A 21,345-nucleotide genomic window follows, 5' to 3' on the forward strand; every position below is an offset into this window, starting at 1 on the left:
CCACCCCCTAAATATATATATAATATAGCTCTGGAAAAAATTAAGAAACCACTGATAAATGATCAGTTTCTCTGGTTGTACTATTTATAGGTATGTGTTTGTGTAAAATTAACATTTTTGTTTTATTCTATAAACTACTGACAACATTTCTCCCAAATTCCAAATAAAAATATTGTAATTTAGAGCATTTATTTGCAGAAAATGACATCTGCTCAAAATAACAACAACAAAAAAGACCTTGAATAATGCAAAGAAAATAAGTTCATATTCATTTTTAAACAACACAATACTAATGTTTTAACTTGGGAAGAGTTCAGAAATCCATATTTGGTGGAATAACCCTGATTTCCAATCACAGCTTTCATGCGTCTTTGCATTGCGCTCAGTGGTGAAGCTGAGGCAGGCTGCAATGTATGCAGGAGGAAGCAGTGGAGACCGAGAGAGAGTACAGTGGTTTCTAAATGGGGGGTCCTCTGAGAAAACCTGTACTAACTTTATCAAACAAGTTAGGGCCTTTAAATAAATAAAAAAATATATATATACAGCTCCACATGTCCCATCTTCCATATAGGCCTGGGTACATCACATGCAAATAGGCTACAGTTAAAAACAATTAATTTGATTGGTTGTCGCTGATGCTATGTGTCAGTGTGAATAATTTATCATATTTCCCCCCTTTCAGGGGTATGACATTACAATTGTATGCCACTACAGCTAATGGGCTATGTGTTTGTAGATGACTGAGGTGCATGAACCAATAGCAGCCAAGGTGATAATGGCTGGGATAATTTTTCCATAATGGCTGCTGTTGCTGCTAGCAAGCATGAGGACGAAATGGCAGTTCATTTAAACTAGCAGTCATTCAATCTTCCCTGTGTAACAGTTGGGATAATGAGCAATTCGGAGTACAACACATTTATCATCTAAGGATTAAGGTACATTTTCTGAGCAATATTTCGCACAGTTCCGTGGTCTCTTAATAATATACACAGGAATGCTGTCCGACCCTATTGCAGCTGTAAGAAAGCTGGTCAGATCTGCTGGCTACCACCTCATCTACACTGACCATGAAGGTAGGCTCCGCCTAATCTGTTACACAAACTGCTGGATCGTTTTATAATCCACTGCGACAATGTTGCAAACGCTCAAATGATACATTCTCTAATAAATCGCTACAATATTGTAAACAATGTTTATTCTGTCAAATTCGAGAATGCATGGACAAGCGTCTCAAACCCCCATCACTCCTCCTTCGATGGTGTCTCCACGGAGTGTGATTGGATTAGAGACGGTTACCCTTTCCCCTCTAACCCGGTGATGTTGGCTGTTTCCTGGTCTCTCTACTCGACTGCTGAAGCTCCACTGAACACAGCTCAGATACCGGACGCTTTAATCAAAGCAAAAGCCTATCAGACAATTATTTCACATTCAAACAGACAGCAATGCGAAGGAAATCGAGGATATTACTATGCTTTGCTGTCCTCTGGGTGCTTGGCATAGCATATTATTTCTATTCAGGAACAACGTTGAGCCGAAAGGTATGTTTCCCCGACTCTTTTCTGAGCTTATTGAAAATTCATTAGAGCTCGCTTCAACGAGAATTCAGTACATGGAATGGCTTCAAGACAAAAGCGAACCATGTTGTGTAGATTTTTATCATGGCTATTTTGATAGTCTGCTAATATTATGGAAAGCAAATTCCGAGTGTATACCGTTAAGAAATCTATTGTTTCCATGATCAACTAGATTATTTGTATTTGCTTAATAGGAATACAGCTATTGCATGCTTTGAACGTTGTGCGGTCTGGAAGCTAATCGTAGCGTAGTCTGATTAAACAGGCTGTAATACACAATTAATTTGTATATACAGCCTGAAACTAATGCCTACAAAATCGTGTAAATGTTCCTTACAAGCAAGAATGTTTTATACAATTATATTTTTAACTTACTCCACGGGTTGTCTTTGCGGTTTGTACTTAAGCTGCTCGAAATTTGAGACAAATTGTCCAAAGAAAAGTATTGTTTACCCCACTTTTCAGAGAGCCGGTAGGCTGTATGGTTCGGGAACCGATATAAAATTAGTTTCTTTCGTCAATAGGTAATGAACCAAGCATGCCATGAAAATTGTATATTTAAGCAATAACACATGAGGGGGTGTAGTATATGGCCAATATACCACGTCTAAGGGCTTTTCGTAGGCAACACGCAACGCAGTGTCTGGATACAGCCCTTAGCCATGGTATATTGGCCATATACTACAAACCCCTGAGGTGCATTATTGCTATTATAGACTGGTTACCAAAGTAGTTAGAGCAGTAAAAATAATACATGTTTTGTTATACCCGCAGTATACCGTTCGATATACCACGGCTGTCAGCCAATCAGCATCCAGTGCTCAAACCGCCCAGTTTATAATCGATTTAAGGGAGAGTGGAGAACAATCCACACTTTTATTTTGGGGAATAGTACATTTTTTAAAGGCTAAGATCTGAATAAAAAATGTACAATTCAAACAGAAAATGTGTTGATTGTCCTCCTTCCTCCCCTGATTCAGGATATGCCGTTTTCCTTGTCACGGCGTGCTTGGTTAATTTGCTATTGACGAGAGAACCGAATATCCAATATAAAACTAATTTGACCTCTGAGCCAAACATATAACATACCTAATGATCTCCAAAAAGTCAGATAAACAATACTTTTCTGTGGATATTTCGAGCAGCTGAATGACAAACCACACAGACAACAGGTAGAGTAAGTTTAAATGTAATTTTATTCAACATTCGTAAGGAACATTTACCAATTTTTTCAGGCATTAGCTTCAGGCTGTACATACCAATTAATCGGACTAATCGTAGCCTATCATTTTGATGTGTGATTGAATAGCTAGGCCACCGTAACCACTTTATCAAGAGCTGTGTTTAATGCACACACCACTTCCTTAATTCAACTATGACTGCTGCAATAGTGGCAGGAAGTAGCCTATATCGGCTACATTGTAACAAAATATTCAAACCTTTTGTGTTGTTTGCCATTGTTTAAAACTCATGCTTATCTATGGTCATATGATTACAAGTGAGGAATAGGCTATTGCCTGTAGTTTATAACCTAAGTACTGTATAGCTCTCTCCCAAGGCTTATTATTCTTTCTCTGTTACCGTTAATAAACCGTTAATAAACAAAAACTACGAGGTCAAACACGTCACTTATTGTTAAGTTGTGCATTCAGCAAATATATTAACGTGGTTTATCATGTAACCAACCCCTGTGATAACACCTGTCCCCTTTATTGGGCCACTATTTGCTCTCCTCTTGTCAGTGTGTGCTCTGTCATTTGGCACCTTTCATTTGACATTATGCTGATAGGTGGTGCAGCTAGATAAGGGACCTATTGACATTCTGATTTGATTAACAAAGGCCCAGTCTCCACTAAAGGTAGTTATCAGTGAGTAGTTTCCAATTTCCCTGGCGAGTGCAAGGCAGAGGGATACCTCAAGGCCAAATCACAAGGAACTGCTCAGGAACGCCACCACAATGCTAAGCTCCCACGTTGGACTCAAATAGGGGTGATAACAATGCTGCTGGTTTCCTGTCTGTGGGAAGGGGGCATCTGATGTCTGACTTTTGTTGTGGAGGGAGATGAGCCTGCAACAGAATTAGGGCTGGTAATTGCCAGGGACCTCACGATATTATCACAATATTTAGGTGCCGATATACGATATGTTTAGCGATTTTATTGTGATTCAATGTTGCCAGCATATTGCTCACCATATGTCTGCTGCAGAGAGACTAGAGAGCCATGTGAAAATGAGTTTTGGAAAGATGAGTCATGGAAAGAAAAATGCTGAAAACAAATTTGCTCCTGATTTTAAAAAGAAGTTGGAGGACAAGCTATGATGGAAACTGGAGTTACTGGAGTTTTGGTGCAGGTACAGCAAACTAGCACTATTGTCAAAACGGTACAATATGAAGTGCCTTCAGAAAGTAGTCATACCTCTTGACTCAATCCACATGTTGTGTTACAGCCTGAATTCAAAATTGATTAAATGTGTATACATACATCACACACACACACACACACACACACCTTTTTTTCACCTTTATTTAACCAGGTAGGCTAGTTGAGAAGTTCTCATTTACAACTGCAACCTGGCCAAGATAAAGCAAAGCAGTAGAACACATACAATAACACAGAGTTACACATGGAATAAACACAATATACAGTCAATAATACAGTAGAAAAAGTATATACTGTGTGTGCAAATGAGGTAGGATAAGAGAGGTAAGGCAATAAATAGGCCATGGTGGTGAAGTAATTACAATATACCAATTAAACACTGGAGTGATAGATGTGCAGAAGATGAAAGTGCAAGTAGAGCTACTGGGGTGCAAAGGAGCAAGATAAATAAATAAATACAGTATTGGGATGAGGTAGTTGGATGGGCTATTTACATTTGGGCTATGTACAGGTGCAGTGATCTGTGAGCTGCTCTGACAGCTGGTGCTTAAAGCTAGTGAGGGAGATATGAGTCTCCAGCTTCAGTGATTTTTTTGCAGTTCGTTCCAGTCATTAGCAGCAGAGAATTGGAAGGAAAGGCAGCCAAAGTAGGAATTGGCTTTGGGGGTGACCAGTGAGATATACCTGCTGGAGCGCGTGCTACGAGTGGGTGCTGCTATGGTGACTAGTGAGCTGAGATAAGTCGGGGCTTTACCTAGCAAAGACTTGTATGAGGCGAGGGCCAGCCAATGAGAGCGTACAGGTCGCAGGGGTGGGCAGTATATGGGACTTTGGTGACCAAACGGAATGCACTGTGATAGACTGCATCCAATTTGTTGAGTAGAGTGTTGGAGGCTATTTTGTAAATGACATCGCCGAAGTCGAGGATCGGTAGGATGGTCAGTTTTACAAGGGTATGTTTGGCAGCATGAGTGAAGGATGCTTTGTTGCGAAATAGGAAGCCGATTCTAGATTTCATTTTGGATTGAAGATGCTAAATGTGGGTCTGGAAGGAAAATTTACAGTCTAACCAGACACCTACAGTTGAAGTTGGAAGTTTACATACACCTTAGCCAACTGCATTTAAACTCAGTTTTTCATAATTCCTGACATTTAAACCTGGTAAAAATTCCCTGTCTTAGGTCAGTTAGGATAACCACTTTATTTTAAGAATGTGAAATGTCAGAATAATGGTAGAGAGAAGGATTTATTTCAGCTTTTATTTATTTTATCACATTCCCAGTGGGTCAGAAGTTTACATACACTCAATTAGTATTTGGTATCATTGCCTTTAAATTGTTTAACTTGGTTCAAACGTTTCAGGTAGCCTTCCACAAGCTTCTCACAATAAGTTGGGGGAATTTTGGTCCATTCCTCCTGACAGAGCTGGTGTAACTGATTTACGTTTATAGGCCTCCTCACAAAGCACACGCTTTTTCAGTTATGCCCTCAATTTTTTCTATAGGATTGAGGTCAGGGCTTTGTATTAGCCACTCCAATACCATGCCTTTGTTGTTCTTAAGCCATTTTGCAACAACCTTGGAAGTATGCTTGGGGTCATTGTCCATTTGGAAGACCCATTTGAGACCAAACTTGAACTTCCTGACTGATGTCTTGAAATGTTGCTTCAATATATCCACATAATTTTCCTGCCTCATGATGCCATCTATTTTGTGAAGTGCACCAGTCCCTCCTGCAGCAAATCACCCCCACAACATGATGCTGCCACCATCGTGCTTCACGGTTGGGATGGTGTTCTTCGGCTTGCAAGCCTCCCCCTTTTTCCTCCAAACACAATGATGGTCATTATGGCTAAACAGTTCTATTTTTGTTTCATCAGACCAGAGGACATTTCTCCAAAAAGTACAATCTTTGTCCCCATGTGCAGTTGAAAACCGTAGTCTGGCTTTTATAATGGTGGTTTTGGAGCGGTGGCTTCTTCCTTGCTGAACAGCCTTTCAGGTTATGTCGATATAGGACTCGTTTTACTGTGGATATAGATACTTTTTTTTACCTGTTTCCTCCAGCATCTTCACAAGGTCCTTTGCTGTTGTTCTGGGATTGATTTTCACTTTTCACACCAAAGTACGTTCATTTCTATGCGAAAGAATGCGTCTCCTTCCTGAGCGGTATGATGGCTGCATGGTCCCATGGTGTTTATACTTGCGTACCATTGTTTTACAGATGAACGTGGTACATTCAGGTGTTTGGAAATTGCTCCCAAGGATGAACCCGACTTGTGGAGGTCCACAATTTTTTTTCTGAGGTCTTGGGAAAATCAAAAGAAATCAGCCATGATGTCAAGCAAAGAGGCACTGAGTTTGACAATTGGCCTTGAAATACATCCACAGGTACACCTCCAAATGACTCAAATGATGTAAATTTGCCTATCAGAAGCTTCTAAAGCCATGACATTTTCTGAAATTTTCCAGGCTGTTTAAAGGCACAGTCACCTTAGCGTATGTTAACTTCTAACAAACTAGAATTGTGATACAGTGAATTATAAGTGAACAAATCTGTCTGTAAACAATTGTTGGGAAAATGACTTGTGTCATGCACAAAGTAGATGTCCTAACCGATTTGCCATAACTCTAGTTTGTTAACAATACATTTGTGGAGTGGTTGAAAAATGAGTTTTAATGACTCCAACCTAAGTGTGTGTAAACTTCCGAGTTGTCTACATATTCCAAGTCAGAACCCTCCAGAGTAGTGATGTTGGACTGGCAGGCAGGTCCGGGCAGCGATCGTTTGAAGAGCATGCATTTAGTTTTACTTGCATTTAAGAGCAGTTTGAGGCCATGGAAGGAGAGTTGGATGGCATTGAAGCTCGTCTGGAGGTTAGTTAACACAGTGTCCAAAGAAGGGCCGGAGGTATACAGAATGGTGTCGTCTGCGTAGAGGTGAATCAGAGAATCACCAGCAGCAAGAGTGACATCATTGATGTATACAGAGAAGAGAGTCGGCCTGAGAATTGAACCCTGTTGCACCCCCATAGAGACTGCCAGAGGTCCGGACAACAGGCCCTCGGATTTGACCTACTGAACTCAGTCAGTTGGTAAACCAGGTAAACCAGGGCTGTTGAGTCTGCCGATAAGAATGTGGTGATTAACAAAGTCGAAAGCCTTGGCCAGGTTGATGAATACAGCTGCACATTATTGCCGGTTATGATATCGTTTAGGACCTTGAGCATGACTGAGGTGCACCCGTGACCAGCTTGGAAACCAGATTGCATAGCGCAGAAGGTACGTTGGGATTCGAAATGCTCGGTGATCTGTTTGTTAACTTGGCTTTCGAAGGCCTTAGAAAGGCAGGGTAGGATAGATATAGGTCTGTAGCAGTTTTGGTCGAGAGTGTCTCCCCCTTTGAATAGGTAGATGACCGCGGCAGCTTTCCAATCTTTGGGGATCTCGGATGATACGGAAGAGGTTGAAAAGGCTAGTAATAGGGGTTGCAACAATTTCGTCAGATAATTTTAGAAAGAGAGGCAGGGCAGTTGACCGGGGTAGGGGTAGCCAGGTGGAAAGCATGGCCAGCCATAGAAAAATGCTTATTGAAATTCTCAATTATAGTGGATTTATTGGTGGTGACAATGTGTCTTAGCCTCAGGCAGTGGGCAGCTGGGAGGAGGTGCTCTTATTCTCTATGGACTTTACAGTGTCCCAGAACTTGTTTTGCTATAGGATGTACATTTCTGTTTGAAAAAGCTAGCCTTAGCTTTCCTAAATGCCTGTGTATATTGGTTACCAACTTCTCTGAAAAGTTGCATATCGCGGGGGCTATTCAATGCAAATGCAGTATGCCACAGGATGTTTTTGTGCTGGTCAAGGGCAGTCAGGTGAAGTGAACCAAGGGCTATAGCTGTTCCTGGTTCTACATTTTTTGAACGGGGCATGCTTATTTAAAATGGTGAGGAAGGCACTTTTAAAGACTAACCAGGCATCCTCTACTGACGGTGTGAGGTCAATATCCTTCCAGGATACCCGGGCCAGGTCGATTAGAAAGGCCTGCTCGCTGAAGTGTTTTAGGGAGCGTTTGACTGTGATGAGGGGTGGTCGTTTGACTGCAGACCCATTACGGATGCAGGCAATGAGGCAGTGATCGCTGAGATGTTGGTTGAAAACAGAGGAGGTGTATTTGGAGGGAAAGCTGGTTAGGATGATTCATACATGTTTTGTGCTTCAAGGAAGTGAGTTTGTGTTTATACAAGACCTCTTGCACCCACCTACCTTCAACCAATCATGTCAATGCGGAGCTATACGGTGCCCTCCGCATTGTTACAAAATCTGGGAGGCACACAATGATGCGGTACGGAGCTCAATTTGGCCTCTGTATGCCTCCAGAGGCTCTGCAATTCGTCACACCCTGCATACGAAACCTCATGTCCAGATGAAGCATAAGTTGGCTTTTAGTCTCTGAGCTTTGCACACCTTGATTGTGCAATATTTGCCCATTATTCTTTTTGAAATTCTACAAGCTTTGTCAAATTGGTTGTTGATCATTGCTAGACAATCATTTTCAGTTCTTGCCATAGATTTTTAAAGTAGATTTAAGTCAAAACTGTAACTCGGCCATGCAGGAACATTCACTGTCTTCTTGGTAACCAACTAGTAGATTTGGCCTTGTGTTTTAGGTTATTGTCCTGCTGAAAGGTGAATTCATCTCCCAGTGTCTGCTGGAATGCAGACTGAACCAGGTTTTCCTCTCGGATTTTGCCTGTGCTTAGCTCCATTAGTTTATTTTTTTTATCGTGAAACTCCCCAGTCCTTAATGATTACAAGTATACCCATAACATAATGCAGCCACCACTATGCTTGAAAATATGGAGAGTGGTAGTTAATGTGTTGTATTGGATTTCCCAAACATAACACAAAAAAATGAATTGCTTTGCCATATTTCTTTCAGTATTACTGTCTTGCATCCTGTTTGGAACATGTTTTGGATATGTTTTATTCTGTACAGGCTTCCTTCTTTTCTCTCTGTCAATTATGTTAGTATTGTGGAGTAACTACAATGTTGTTTATCCATCCTTAGGAGAAAGCTTGACTGAGGGACCTTACAGAACATTGTATGCGTGGGGTACAGAGCTGAGGTAGTCATTTAAAAATCATGTTAAACACTATTATTGCACACAGAGTAAGTCCATGCAACTTATTATGCGACTTGTTTAGCAAATATTTACTCCTAAACTTATTTAGGCTTGCCATAACAAAGGAGTTGAATACTTATTGACTCAATACATTTCAGCTTTTCAATTGTAATTTAATTTCTAAATATTTGGAAAAACATTATTCCATATTGTCGTTATGGGTTTTTGTGTCTAGGCCAGTGACAACATTATTTTTATTTTTATAGAATCAATTTGAAATCCAGGCTGTAACACAAATGTAGAAAAAGTCAACGGGCGTGAATACTTTCTGAAGGCACTGTAACTATCAGTTTTTTTCCCTCATCACTAAACATAATGCACTTTTATTGTAGTTCTATCCATATGTTAGACAGGCTATTGCTATCTCAACAATTAGTCCGTCAGCTCTAGGTCTGTCTGTGATTTGGGAAGGTGAAGATCTTGCTTTGTAGGAGAGCAGCAGTAAAAGGTGCCCACAGTAGCAGAGAGCCAAACACCATTATGCTCCCTCTTGTCCTGTGACTCCTGCTACTGCAGACTGGATCCCTCTGCTGTTTCGGGCTATCGACAGCCCGAAACAGCAGAGGGATCCAGTCTGCAGGAGCCTGTCGACAGCCCGAAACAGCAGAGGGATCCAGTCTGCAGTAGCAGGAGTCAGGCTCCTGCAGACTGGATCCCTCTGCTGTTTTGGACTATTGAAAGTCCCCTTTACTGCTGCTCCTGTAGTAATCCAATTTTAGCTAGAATGTATTTATATCCTTATGGCACCTAAACATGTTTTCAATTGAATGAATCCCATGAAGTATGCTTTTTTTCTGAGGAAGTCTGCATCTTAGTTTGAATCGTGTGATATGGAATATACAGAAGATGTTTAGGCTTCTATCTTTATGACTGCTCAAGAGGCCTCTTTAACCATTGAAATTGAATGTTATTTATTGCTCTCCACCTAGGAAATTCTAGTTTACAGACCTACATTTTACACAAACCAACAAACGTCACCCAGACATTTACAGTTCCAAACCTACAGTTTCACTGTGAAGACGCCAGAGAGTGGCTGCCTTGAACTGAGGAAACTATACACCGAGAGGCCTAAAATTAGGCGTATGTAGTCATGGCAGGTTTGAGATCCTCAATGTAAGCAGCCGGGTCAGAGGGTTAATGCTTTCCCCAACCTCCCACTTGATTGTATTGGGAGCTGCTGCGGCTTGGTGAGAATGCACTCACTGGATGTGTATGGTAACCAGATTGTCAGCTTTTATCTCTTGCTCCAAAGGGTTTGATCTGATTTCTGCTCTGCAACACAATTATTGATAAACTGATTGTTCTGCTTTTGCTCAGCGGCCAACAGTGTAGTTGCGCCCACTAGTGTAAAGAAGGGCCATGCTGTGCTTCCTCAGCTTTTTAAGTCAAAGGTCTTTTTGGAATTGATTCATTTGCAAGTATAAAGAAATGTAAATGAAAAAGTGGGTTTTGAAGAAAAGGTAGAGAATTTCTCAATGTGAACGAGTACGCACAGCAGCATTCTAGAATATTGGACCGTAGGCTTTCATACTTTTCTCAGCGCAGCTCATGCAATTTCGCCATCTGTCAATACATTGAAAATGAAAGGAGGACTCATACCGGAGTCACGTTGGTTTGGTATGGTGGGGAGGTGCTCGTTCGAGTTGTGCATCCCTGTCCCCTGCGGATGGTGGTCTCAGAACCGCGTAGCTATGTCACAAAGTGACACTGGACTATCACAGGACTATGAGTTACGCTTGACAAAGAGCATCATAACTGATCATCTTCAGGTTACATTTTTGAACAGGTTACTGGATGTTTGATTTGCTAGAGTAATTGTTGTGATGATAATGATTTTCACATTTGATTCTAATATTTCATTGTTCGTTGTCACTTTGGCATTGAATACAGTTAATTCGGGAAGTATTTAGACCCCTTGATTTTTTATAGCCTTATTCTAAAATGGATTAAATTGTTTTTTTCCCCCCTCATCAATCTACACACACTACCCCGTAACGCCAAAGGAAAAAACAGTTTTTCAGAGTTTTTGCAAAAAAATACAAAAATAAAATGGAAATATGACATTTGCATAAGTATTCAGACCCTTTACTCAGTACTTTGTTGAAGCACCTTTTGGTATCAAATACAGCCTCAAGTCTTTGTGGGTATGACGCTACAAGCTTCGCCCCCCAGTCTGAGGTTCTGGAGCAGGTTTTCACCAAGGATCTCTCTGTACTTCGCTCCATTCATCATTCCCTCGATCCTGACTAGTCTCCCAGTCCCTGCCGCTGAAAAACATCCCCACAGCATGACGCTGCCACCATGCTTCACCGTAGGGATGGTGCTAGATTTTTTCCCAAACATGACACTTGGCATTCAGGCCCAAAGAGTTCAATCTTGGTTTCATCAAACCAGAGAATCTTGTTTCTCATGACCTGAGACATGCCTTTTGGCATGTTACGGAGATTGTTGGGAGAACCTTCCAGAATCCCATCTCCACAGAGGAACTCTGGAGCTCCTTCAGAGTGACCATCGGATTCTTGGTCACCTCCCTGACTAAGGCCATTCTCCCCCAATTGCTCAGTTTGGCCGGGCGGACAGCTCTAGGAAGAATCTTAATGGTTCCAAACTTCTTCCATTTAAGAATGATGGATGTCACTGACTTCTTGGGGACCTTCAATGCTGCACAAATGTTTTGGTACCCTTCCACAGATCTGTGTGTCGACATAATGCTGTCTCTGAGCTCCACGGACAATTCCTTTTGTTTGATAAGGGAAAACAGTTATTTAATCAGTTTTAGAATAAGGCTGTAACCTAACAAAGTGGAAAAAGTCATACAATATGACGTCCATATAACCTGGAGGAGGAAATTATTTTCCAAAAACAAACAAAAGTGGCACTGATCCAATGATAAAGACAGTGAATATGCTTACTTACCGGGGAAATGGCTGATGTTCTCTGCTGGTGCCATTGTGCTACTTTTTGCTCAATTAAGTTGAGAATTTTGATAACTAAAAGACTGATTGGAGTCTTCTTATTGTCTTCTCTTTACAGCAATAGTCATTTGTTTTCTGAATAGTTTTTCAGTGATTTGTATTTTTAAATACTGCGATATGCCTTGCTGGGTCTTTTTTGCTGCGTTGTGACTTATGATTTATGATTTATAATCATCGATTTGCTATTTGCGTTGTGCTCTGCGCAAATTGTGGGCCCGTCTGACTGTAGGCGATGCGCTTTTAAAACAATCTAGTTTATTACTTATGAACTAATGATCCTCTGTGGCCAAATCATGCTTTCTGGTGTAGTGGCCTATTTTGAATGATTTTATTTATTTCTGTATAGACAGGAGTAAGCTAATTAGGCTATATAATTTTGGCAATTCAATTCACTTTAGGGAATGCCTTGATTCTCCGAGCTTTGTGGATACGCCGCCTATGTTTTCTAACATCTTCAAATTGCTCATCAGAGTTCGGTAAGGCATGCGGTTGCGTCAGAGTTGCTTGTTGAAATGAATTTCCCTAAACTAAATGTGATTTTATGTCTTTCTTAATTAAAATACTGCCGGTCAAATGTCTGACGCCACATTTTCCTAACGGAAACCCTGGGCGTGATATACACGGCGATAGTCCCTGAGAACTCCCTCTGAAAGTAAAAAGGGCAACATTTGATGACCAAGTATTCCTACTCAGGAGAGCAGAAGCTCACAATTTCCTGCACGTTGCCCCCATTACACCGCTAGTTATTGTTCATGAATCAGAAACCTCCGCCTTTGTTCTTGCCAGAGAGAGCCTGCTTCCTATCCAGTTGATAAACTGTAAAACCTGCTGGTTTTATATAATCCATTTGGATGTCGAAGGAAAGCAAAAGTTTCAGAAAAAACTGCTAAATATTTTGTTGCAGTATGAGAGTGATGCGTAATCTGATGTCCCTCTGGAAGGAGATCCTCGTGCTGAGTTTATTCACTAATGATTGAACATTGGCGAGGTAGTATGCTCTGTAATGGAGGATGGGTCATCCGGCTTCTCAATCTCACAAAGACCCCTGCACGACTGCCTCTCCGCCGGCATCTTCGTTTCCTTCTCTCCGGTAGGACTCCCAGGCTACCCGGCGCCATTGTTCCACCATCTCCGGGAATTTGGGAAGGTCGGGTGGATGGTGAGTAACCAGCGATTCATATTCCAATAGTTCTACCCGGGTCTATGAAAATTTGAGGAAAACACAAGAAAAAGTAGAAACCTGGAAAGTTTTGTAGGAGCTTGAGTGTAGGAGCTACCGTGTTCGTCGCCGCCATCTTGCCAGAAGATCATCTAGGACCTCAGCCAGCCGAGCCACTGTCTGTTCTCACCCTTCCATCATTCAGAAGCGGGCAGTATAGGAGCATCATGGAAAAAAACATGTCTTCACCCTCCAATAGACATTTACAGTGTCATTGTTACAGTTGTAAATGCATGTATATTGTTTCATTCACTTCTCTTTTTGACCTTTTGGAGCTTAAGAATGTCACTGTACCCTGCAATTACATGTTCATGTGACTAATAAACATATCTAATCAGCATGAGCACCCTGGACTACTGTGTTTTGTAGGTTGTTTGTGTACCTTTATTTATCTGATGTGTGTTACTCTTGTCTGCTGCCAGGCTAAGCCATACAAATGGACCTGGTTTGGAGCACTAACGCTCTGCTCTTCAGAGAGCTGATTTGTCCTAATCTGCCATGCTTGAGGAGCTCCACTGATGAACAAAACTGCTAGTGTTCTTCCACGAGCTGGTCAATCACCTCCAACAGTGCTGCCACTCAGTGCCATGATGAGGGAAAGTAGCTTACACAGAAATCATTTGTTTTTTGATATCCCATTGTGAGTTTTTAAATAAATGTTGTAATACTGCTTTCAATTTGCTGACTCATTTCCTGTTCGGAGAAATATATAACTGACCCTTTTCTATGACGTGTGACGTCCATGAATGACAAATTATGCATGTTTTTTATGATCATGGGTACTGGGGACAGATAATTAGGCATATTATTTTGACAAGTGTCACTACGTCTCAATGGCAGTGGTGTAAAAATACTTGAAAGTACTACTTAAGTAGTTTTTTGGGATATCTGTACTTTACTATTTATATTTTTTGGCAACTTTTACTTCACTACATTCCTAAAGATTTTTTTCCCCCCTGACACCCAAAAGTACATTTTGAATGCTTAGCAGGACAGGATAAGGGTCCAATTCACGCACTTATCAAGAGAATAGCCGTGGTCAACCCTTCTGCCGCTGACCTGGCGGACTCACTAAACACACATTTGTAAATTATGTCTGAGTGTTGGAGTGTGAACCTGGCTTTCCTAAAATAAAAAATTCAATGGTACCATCTGGTTTGCTTAACCTGTTAGAGCTCTAGGGGCGCTATTTCATTTTTGGATAAAAAACGTTCCCGTTTTAAGCGCGATATTTTGTCACGAAAAGATGCTCGACTATGCATATTCTTGACAGTTTTGGAAAGAAAACACTCTGAAGTTTCAGAATCTGCAAAGATTTTGTCTGTAAGTGCCCCAGAACTCATTCTACAGGCGAAACCAAGATGATGCATCACCCAGGAATTAGCAGAATTTCTGAAGCTCTGTTTTCCATTCTCTCCTTATATGGCTGTGATTGCGCAACGAATGAGCCTACACTTTCTGTCGTTCGCCCAAGGTCTTAGCAGCATTGTGACGTATTTGTAGGCATATCATTGGAAGATTGACCATAAGAGACTACATTTTCCAAGTGTCCGCCTGGTGTCCTGCGTCGAATTCGGTGCGCAATTGCCAGCTGCTTCTACTTTACCATTTGATTCAGGGGAGAAAGCATGTGTCCAAGAACGATGTATCAATGAAGAGATATGTGAAAAACACCTTGATGATTGATTCTAAACAACGTTTGCCATGTTTTCAGTCGATATTATGGAGTTAATTTGGAAAAAAGTTCGCGTTTTGAGGACTGAATTTTCAGATTTGTTTTGGTAGCCAAATGTGATGTATAAAACGGAGCTATTTCTAATACACAAGGAATCTTTTTGGAAAAACTGAGCATCTGCTATCTAACTGAGAGTATCCTCATTGAAAACATCAGAAGTTCTTCAAAGGTAAATGATTTTATTTGAAGGCTTTTATGTTTTTGTTGCGTGCTGGATGCTAACGCTAATGCTAACGCTAAATGCTAACGCGAAATGCTAACGCTAGCTAGCTACTTTTACACAAATGATTGTTTTCCTATGGTTGAGAAGCATATTTTGAAAATCTGAGATGACAGTGTTGTTTACAAAAGCCTAAGCTTGAGAGATGGCATATTTATTTCATTTCATTTGCGATTTTCATAAATAGTTAACGTTGTGTTATGCTAATGAGCTTGCTGATAGATTTACACAATCCTGGATACAGGGGTTTTTTCATAGCTAAACGTGACGCAGAAAACGGAGCGATTTGTCCTAAACAAATAATCTTTCAGGAAAAACTGAACATTTGCTATCTGAGAGTCTCCTCATTGAAAACATCTGAAGTTCTTCAAAGGTAAATGATTTTATTTGAATGCTTTTCTGTTTTTTTGTGTAAATGTTGCCAGCTGAATGCTAATGCTAAATGCTACGTTAGCCATCAATACTGTTACACAAATGCTTGTTTTGCAATGGTTGAGAAGCATATTTTGAAAATCTGAGATGACAGTGTTGTTAACAAAAGGCTAAGCTTGAGAGCTAGCATATTTATTTCATTTCATTTGCGATTTTCATGAATAGTTAACGTTGCGTTATGGTAATGAGCTTGAGTCTGTATTCACGATCCCGGATCCGGGATGGGGAGACCAGAAAGGTTAATTGAAATTATTTGTACTTTGTATACATAAGTATATTTTAGCAACTACATTTACTTTTGATACTTAATTATATTTAAAACCAAATACTTTTAGACTTTTACTCTTTAGTACTATTTTACTAGGTGACCTTTACTTGAATCATTTTCTATTAAAGTATCTTTACTTTTACTCAAGTATGAAAATTGGGTACCTTTTCCACCACTGCTCAATGGAGATATTTGACAAAGACAAAAGTGACGGAGGAGTGCTGCTTTGAGTGGAGAAATGATTTTGGAGTTCATAGCCGTAGTCATTAGATTCATCGTCACAAATGCTTCACCACCACACGTTTCTGTCAAGTGAGCCAGAGGCTCTATTGGGCAAAACCCCACTTGTCTGCGCTGCCCCCATACACAATGGCTCCATTTTCCATAAGTCCTGTCGCTCTAAAGATGTACCACGGCCATGAGAAGGATTGCATTGACTCTCATAATAAAGCATTCATAGGACATATTCATCACTGCTGATTACGTAACAGGTAATATGATAATAATAACAATATATACCATTTAGCAGGTACTTTTATCCAAAGCAACTTAGTCATGCGTGCATACATTTGATGTGTGGGTGGTCCCGGGAATCAAACCCACTACTCTGGTGTTTACAAGTGCAAGTGCTGGTTGATTTGTATTTTATTTATATTTTTTGTGTATATCATGTGAATGTAAAGCAATTCCAATGTATTATGACTGTAAAGATTAGGCATGCAAGTTTAAAATATGTTCATAGTAATTTGTAAGAAATACATATCCTCAGTGCTTACTATGAGGTATTAACAAAGTATTGCAATGTTTAGTCTCTGTATAATAGAGGGCAATAAAACAGCTTGACTCAGACTCTGGTGACCCACACATGGTTGTGATACTTGGATAAATGAGGAGATTGTCTCCCTGACAGTATTACAGTATTATCTAACAAGGGGCTAAAGCCACTATAAGACAGTAATAGGACTCTGAAGGGACTGGCCAGGGATGGCACCAGCAGAAATGTGTACTTTGACACAAGGATTTAACTCACAGGCCACCCTCACTACTCCGCTGATAAAACAGTTTTTTTTTTCACTGCTTGTGCTGTGTAGAGAGGGAGAGAGAGAGCCATAGCCCTAAAAACACGTGTGTATTTTTGTTTTGTCATAGCTGAGAATGAGTTTGTAACAATCTCATGTGTTTGAGAGATTGCACTTCACAGTAGAGTTTTGGATTGTGTGACGGCCACAGGCCAGTAGTGATGAGCGGAGGACTAGCAGCTTTAACTGTAATAGAGCCTCTTTGTGCTCTTAATGACAGTGCTGCTGCCTCAGATTTGCCCTAAGACCGTGTTGCAATGTATTTGCCTTAGGCTAATCATGCATATTGAAGTTTTATAGAACATGGAAAAAGTCCTATTCCTAGCCTTCTTCAACAATGACGTGCTTTGTTTTAGTGGAAGGAGGAACAATGCACTTGCCAGCCAAATTTCAGCATTAGAGTTTACAATTTACAAATACTCCCCAGCCCTAGTGCTGTCTCATGCTTGATATTCAGATTTCAATTTGCTGTGTGTGGATGTTTCCCCTCACTGTGAATTGAAAAGAATGCACCCATTACATTCTAGCACTCGTAGGTTGCTGCTCTCAACCCTTTCCCCCGGCTATATACGCTTCTTACATTTAACATTGCCATCATATAGCAGACTCTCTTATCCAGAGCGACTTACATTAGTACATTCATTTTATGATAACTAGGTGAGACGACAACATATTACGATCAGAGCAAATACATTTTCACTCAACATAGTAGTTATCAGCAACATCGCTGCTTGTAGAGGTTTGGGGGGTGGTGGTGTGTATCTCTGGATCTACAGTAGGTATCTTACCAGATGCCGAAGATCTGAGTCTATTTTTATATAGCTTGAATTACTTCTTACTGTCAATCTTTACGGTATCTAAGATTTTTGTTATGTATTCAGTCATTGTATGGATGGGGTTTAGAGACAATGTTGGGATTTCTTTCCTTCCTTTACCCCCCCCCCCCCCCCCCCCCACCCACCCACTCAGAAATATGCTGGTTGCCTTAGACACAACGAAGGCACTGTTTGAAGAAGATGGCCCGTTCCAGGTCTTATTGAACATGTACAGGCTTGCAGACAGCCTAAGTGAAGGCATGATTCTAACAGTGTTGGCCTCACAATGGGCTTCAGGGTCTCATCACGGTATTTCTATGCGTTCAAATGGCCATCCATTTAAATGTGATTGAGTTCATTCGTAGCTTATGCCTGCCCATACCATAACCCCACCGCAGACATGGGGCACTCTGTTCACAACATTGACATCAGCGAACCGCTCTCCCACACAACGCCATACACATGGTCTGTGGTTGTAAGGCTGGTTGGATATACTGCCAAATTCTCTAAAACAGCGTTATGGTAGAGAGATGAACGTTAAATGATTTGGCAACAGCTCTGGTGAACATTACTGCAGTCAGCATGCCAATTGCACGCTCTCTCAAAACTTCAGACATTTGTGGCATTGTATTGTGTGACACAACTGCCCATTTTAGAATGACTTTTTATTGTCCCCAGCACAAGGTATGTGTAATGATCATGCTGTTAAATCAGCGTCTTTTATATGCCACACCTGTCAGGTGGATAGATTATCTTGGCAAAAAGAAATGCTCACTAACAGGGATCTAAATACATTTTTGCACAATTTGAGAGCAATAAGCTTTTGTGCGTCTGGAATATTTCTGATCTTTTATTTCAGCTCATGAGTCATGGGACCAAAACTTTTACATGTTGCATTTTAGATTTTTGTTCAGTGTAATTTCAAGAGCTGTAGTAGTATCTGTTGCCTCTTGTTTTTTTCTTTTGGCTTGAGTCATACCTTGGCTAGATAACTGCTTTTTGCGCTCCTTTTTAATTAATATGCCTACTTGACCTGTTTCTTGTTTTGTGTTCGACCTAGCCAAAACACCAGATTTTACTCTCCTTTCAACTATTGGTAGATTTAGAAAGGATTAGGGAAATGTTTGGTCAGAAAACTTAACTTTTTATGTAAATGATCTGTGCAGGCTAGTACTTTATCCATAAAATGGTCAACCAATGAGAGTAGGGTGCATACAGTACATTCTGAAACTATTCAGACCCCTTTACTTTTTTCCACATTGTGTTAGATTACAGCCCTATTCTAAAATGGATTCAAGTATTTTTTTCCCTCATTCTACACACAATAGCCCATAATGACCAAGCAAAAACGGGTATTCAGACCCTTTGCTATGAGTCTCGAAATTGAGCTCCGGTGCATCAGGTTTCCATAGATCATCCTTGATGTTTCTACAACTTGATTGGAGTCCATCTGGTAAATTCAATTGAACATGATTTGGAAAGGCACACACCTGTCTATATAAGGTCCCACAGTTGACAGCGCATGGCAGAGCAAAAACCAAGCCATGAGGTCGAAGGAATTGCCCGTAGAGCTCTGAGAAAGGATTGTGTCGAGGCACAGATCTGGGGAATGGTACCAAAACATTTCTGCAGCAGTGAAGATCCGCAAGAACACAGTGGCCTCCATCATTCTAACTAGGGGGCAGTATTTTCATTTTTGGAAAAATAGAGTTCCCAATGTAAACGGGCTATTTTGTCAGGACAATATGCTAGAATATGCATATAATTGACAGCTTAGGATAGAAAACACTCTAAAGTTTCCAAAACTGTAAAAATATTGTCTGTGAGTATAACAGAACTGATATTGCAGGCGAAAGCCTGAGAAAAATCCAATCCGGAAGTGACTCATGTTTTGAAAGCTCTGCGTTCCGATGCGTCCCTATTGAGCAGTGAATGGGCTATCAACCAGATTCCTTTTTCTACGTATTCCCCAAGGTGTCTACAGCATTTTGACGTAGTTTTGCGAATTTATGTTGAAGAATGAGCGGAAGCGACTATATTGCATAAGTGGTCACCTGATGGCTCTGAGTGATTCTTGCGTAAAATACAGAGGTAGCCATGATTGATTGATTATTGACAACGTTTGCCATGTTTCTGTTGATATTATAGAGCAAATTTGGAATATTTTTCGGCGTTTTCGTGACCGCAATTTCCGGTCGATTTTTCAGCCAAGCGTGAAGAACAAACGGAGCTATTTCGCCTACAAAAATAATATTTTTGGAAAAAAGGAACATTTGCTATCTAACTGGGAGTCTCGTGAGTGAAAACATCCGAAGCTCATCAAAGGTAAACTATTTAATTTGATTGCTTTTCTGATTTTCGTGACCAGGTTGCCTGCTGCTAGCTAGGCAAAATGCTATGCTAGGCTATCGATAAACTTACACAAATGATTGTCTTGCTTTGAATGTAAAGCATATTTTCAAAATCTGAGATGACAGGGTGATTAACAAAAGGCTAAGCTGTGGTTCAACATATTTCACTTGTGATTTCATGAATCTGAATATGTTCTAGTAATATTTATGTCCGTTGCGTTATGCTAATTATTGTCAGATGATGATTACGCTCCCGGACCCGGGATGGGAAGTATCAAGTGGTTTTTAAATGTGAGAAATTTGGAACCACCAAGACCAAGAGCTGGCCGCCCAGCCAAACTGAGCAATTTGGAAAAGGGGCTTGGTCAGGCAGGTGACCAAGAACCCGATGGTCACTCTGACAGAGCTCCAGAGTTCCTCTGTGGAGATGGGCGGACCTTCCAGAAGGACAACCATCTCTGCAGCACTCCATCAATCAGGCCTTGATGGTAGAGTGGCCAGTTTTTCAGCGGCAGGGACTGGGAGACTAGTCAGGATCGAGGAAAAGATGAATGGAGCAAAGTACAGAGAGATCCTTGATGGAAACCTGCTCCAGAGCGCTCAGGACCTCAGACTGGGCCAAGGTTCACCTTCCAACAGAATACTGACCCTAAGCACACAGCCAAGACAATACAGGAGTGGCTTTAGGACAGGTCTCTGAATGTCCTTGAGTGGCCCAGCCAGAGCCCGGACTTGAACCTGATCAACAATAGCTGATGGAACATCTCTGGAGGATCTGCAGAGAAGAATGGGAGAAACTCCCCAAATACAGGTGTGCCAACCTTGTATCGTCATACCCAAGAACACTCAATGCTGTGATCGCTGCCAAACTTGCTTCAACAAAGTACTGAGTAAAGGGTCTGAATCCTTATGTAAATGTGGCATTAATATATATATATATATATTTTTGAATACTTTTGCAAACATTTCTAAAAAACAGTTTTTGCATTGTCATTATGGGGTATTGTGTGATTGAGGGGAATAAATGTTTTTAAATAAAGTAGAATAAGGCTTTGGAAAAGGTCCAGGGGTCTGAATACTGTATGAATGCACTGTAGATTCATACGGGAAG

General features: G+C 40.8%; 1 protein-coding gene across 2 annotated transcripts in view; it reads left to right on the top strand.

Moving 5' to 3' along the window:
- The first annotated feature begins 1,009 nt into the window (after positions 1–1,009).
- galnt2 (UDP-N-acetyl-alpha-D-galactosamine:polypeptide N-acetylgalactosaminyltransferase 2) overlaps positions 1,010–21,345 on the top strand; it is a 93,370-nt gene continuing 73,034 nt past the window's right edge. For both annotated transcript variants that reach the window (XM_036956100.2, XM_036956101.2), the window contains exon 1: positions 1,010–1,538. In XM_036956100.2, the coding sequence (XP_036811995.1) occupies positions 1,443–1,538 (96 nt within the window). In that variant the 5' untranslated portion in view covers positions 1,010–1,442. The remainder of the gene's footprint in view (positions 1,539–21,345) is intronic.

This window comes from Oncorhynchus mykiss, chromosome 20, assembly GCF_057628025.1.
Source record: "Oncorhynchus mykiss isolate SJ-2025 chromosome 20, ASM5762802v1, whole genome shotgun sequence".
In the NCBI taxonomy this organism is placed as follows: domain Eukaryota; kingdom Metazoa; phylum Chordata; class Actinopteri; order Salmoniformes; family Salmonidae; genus Oncorhynchus; species Oncorhynchus mykiss.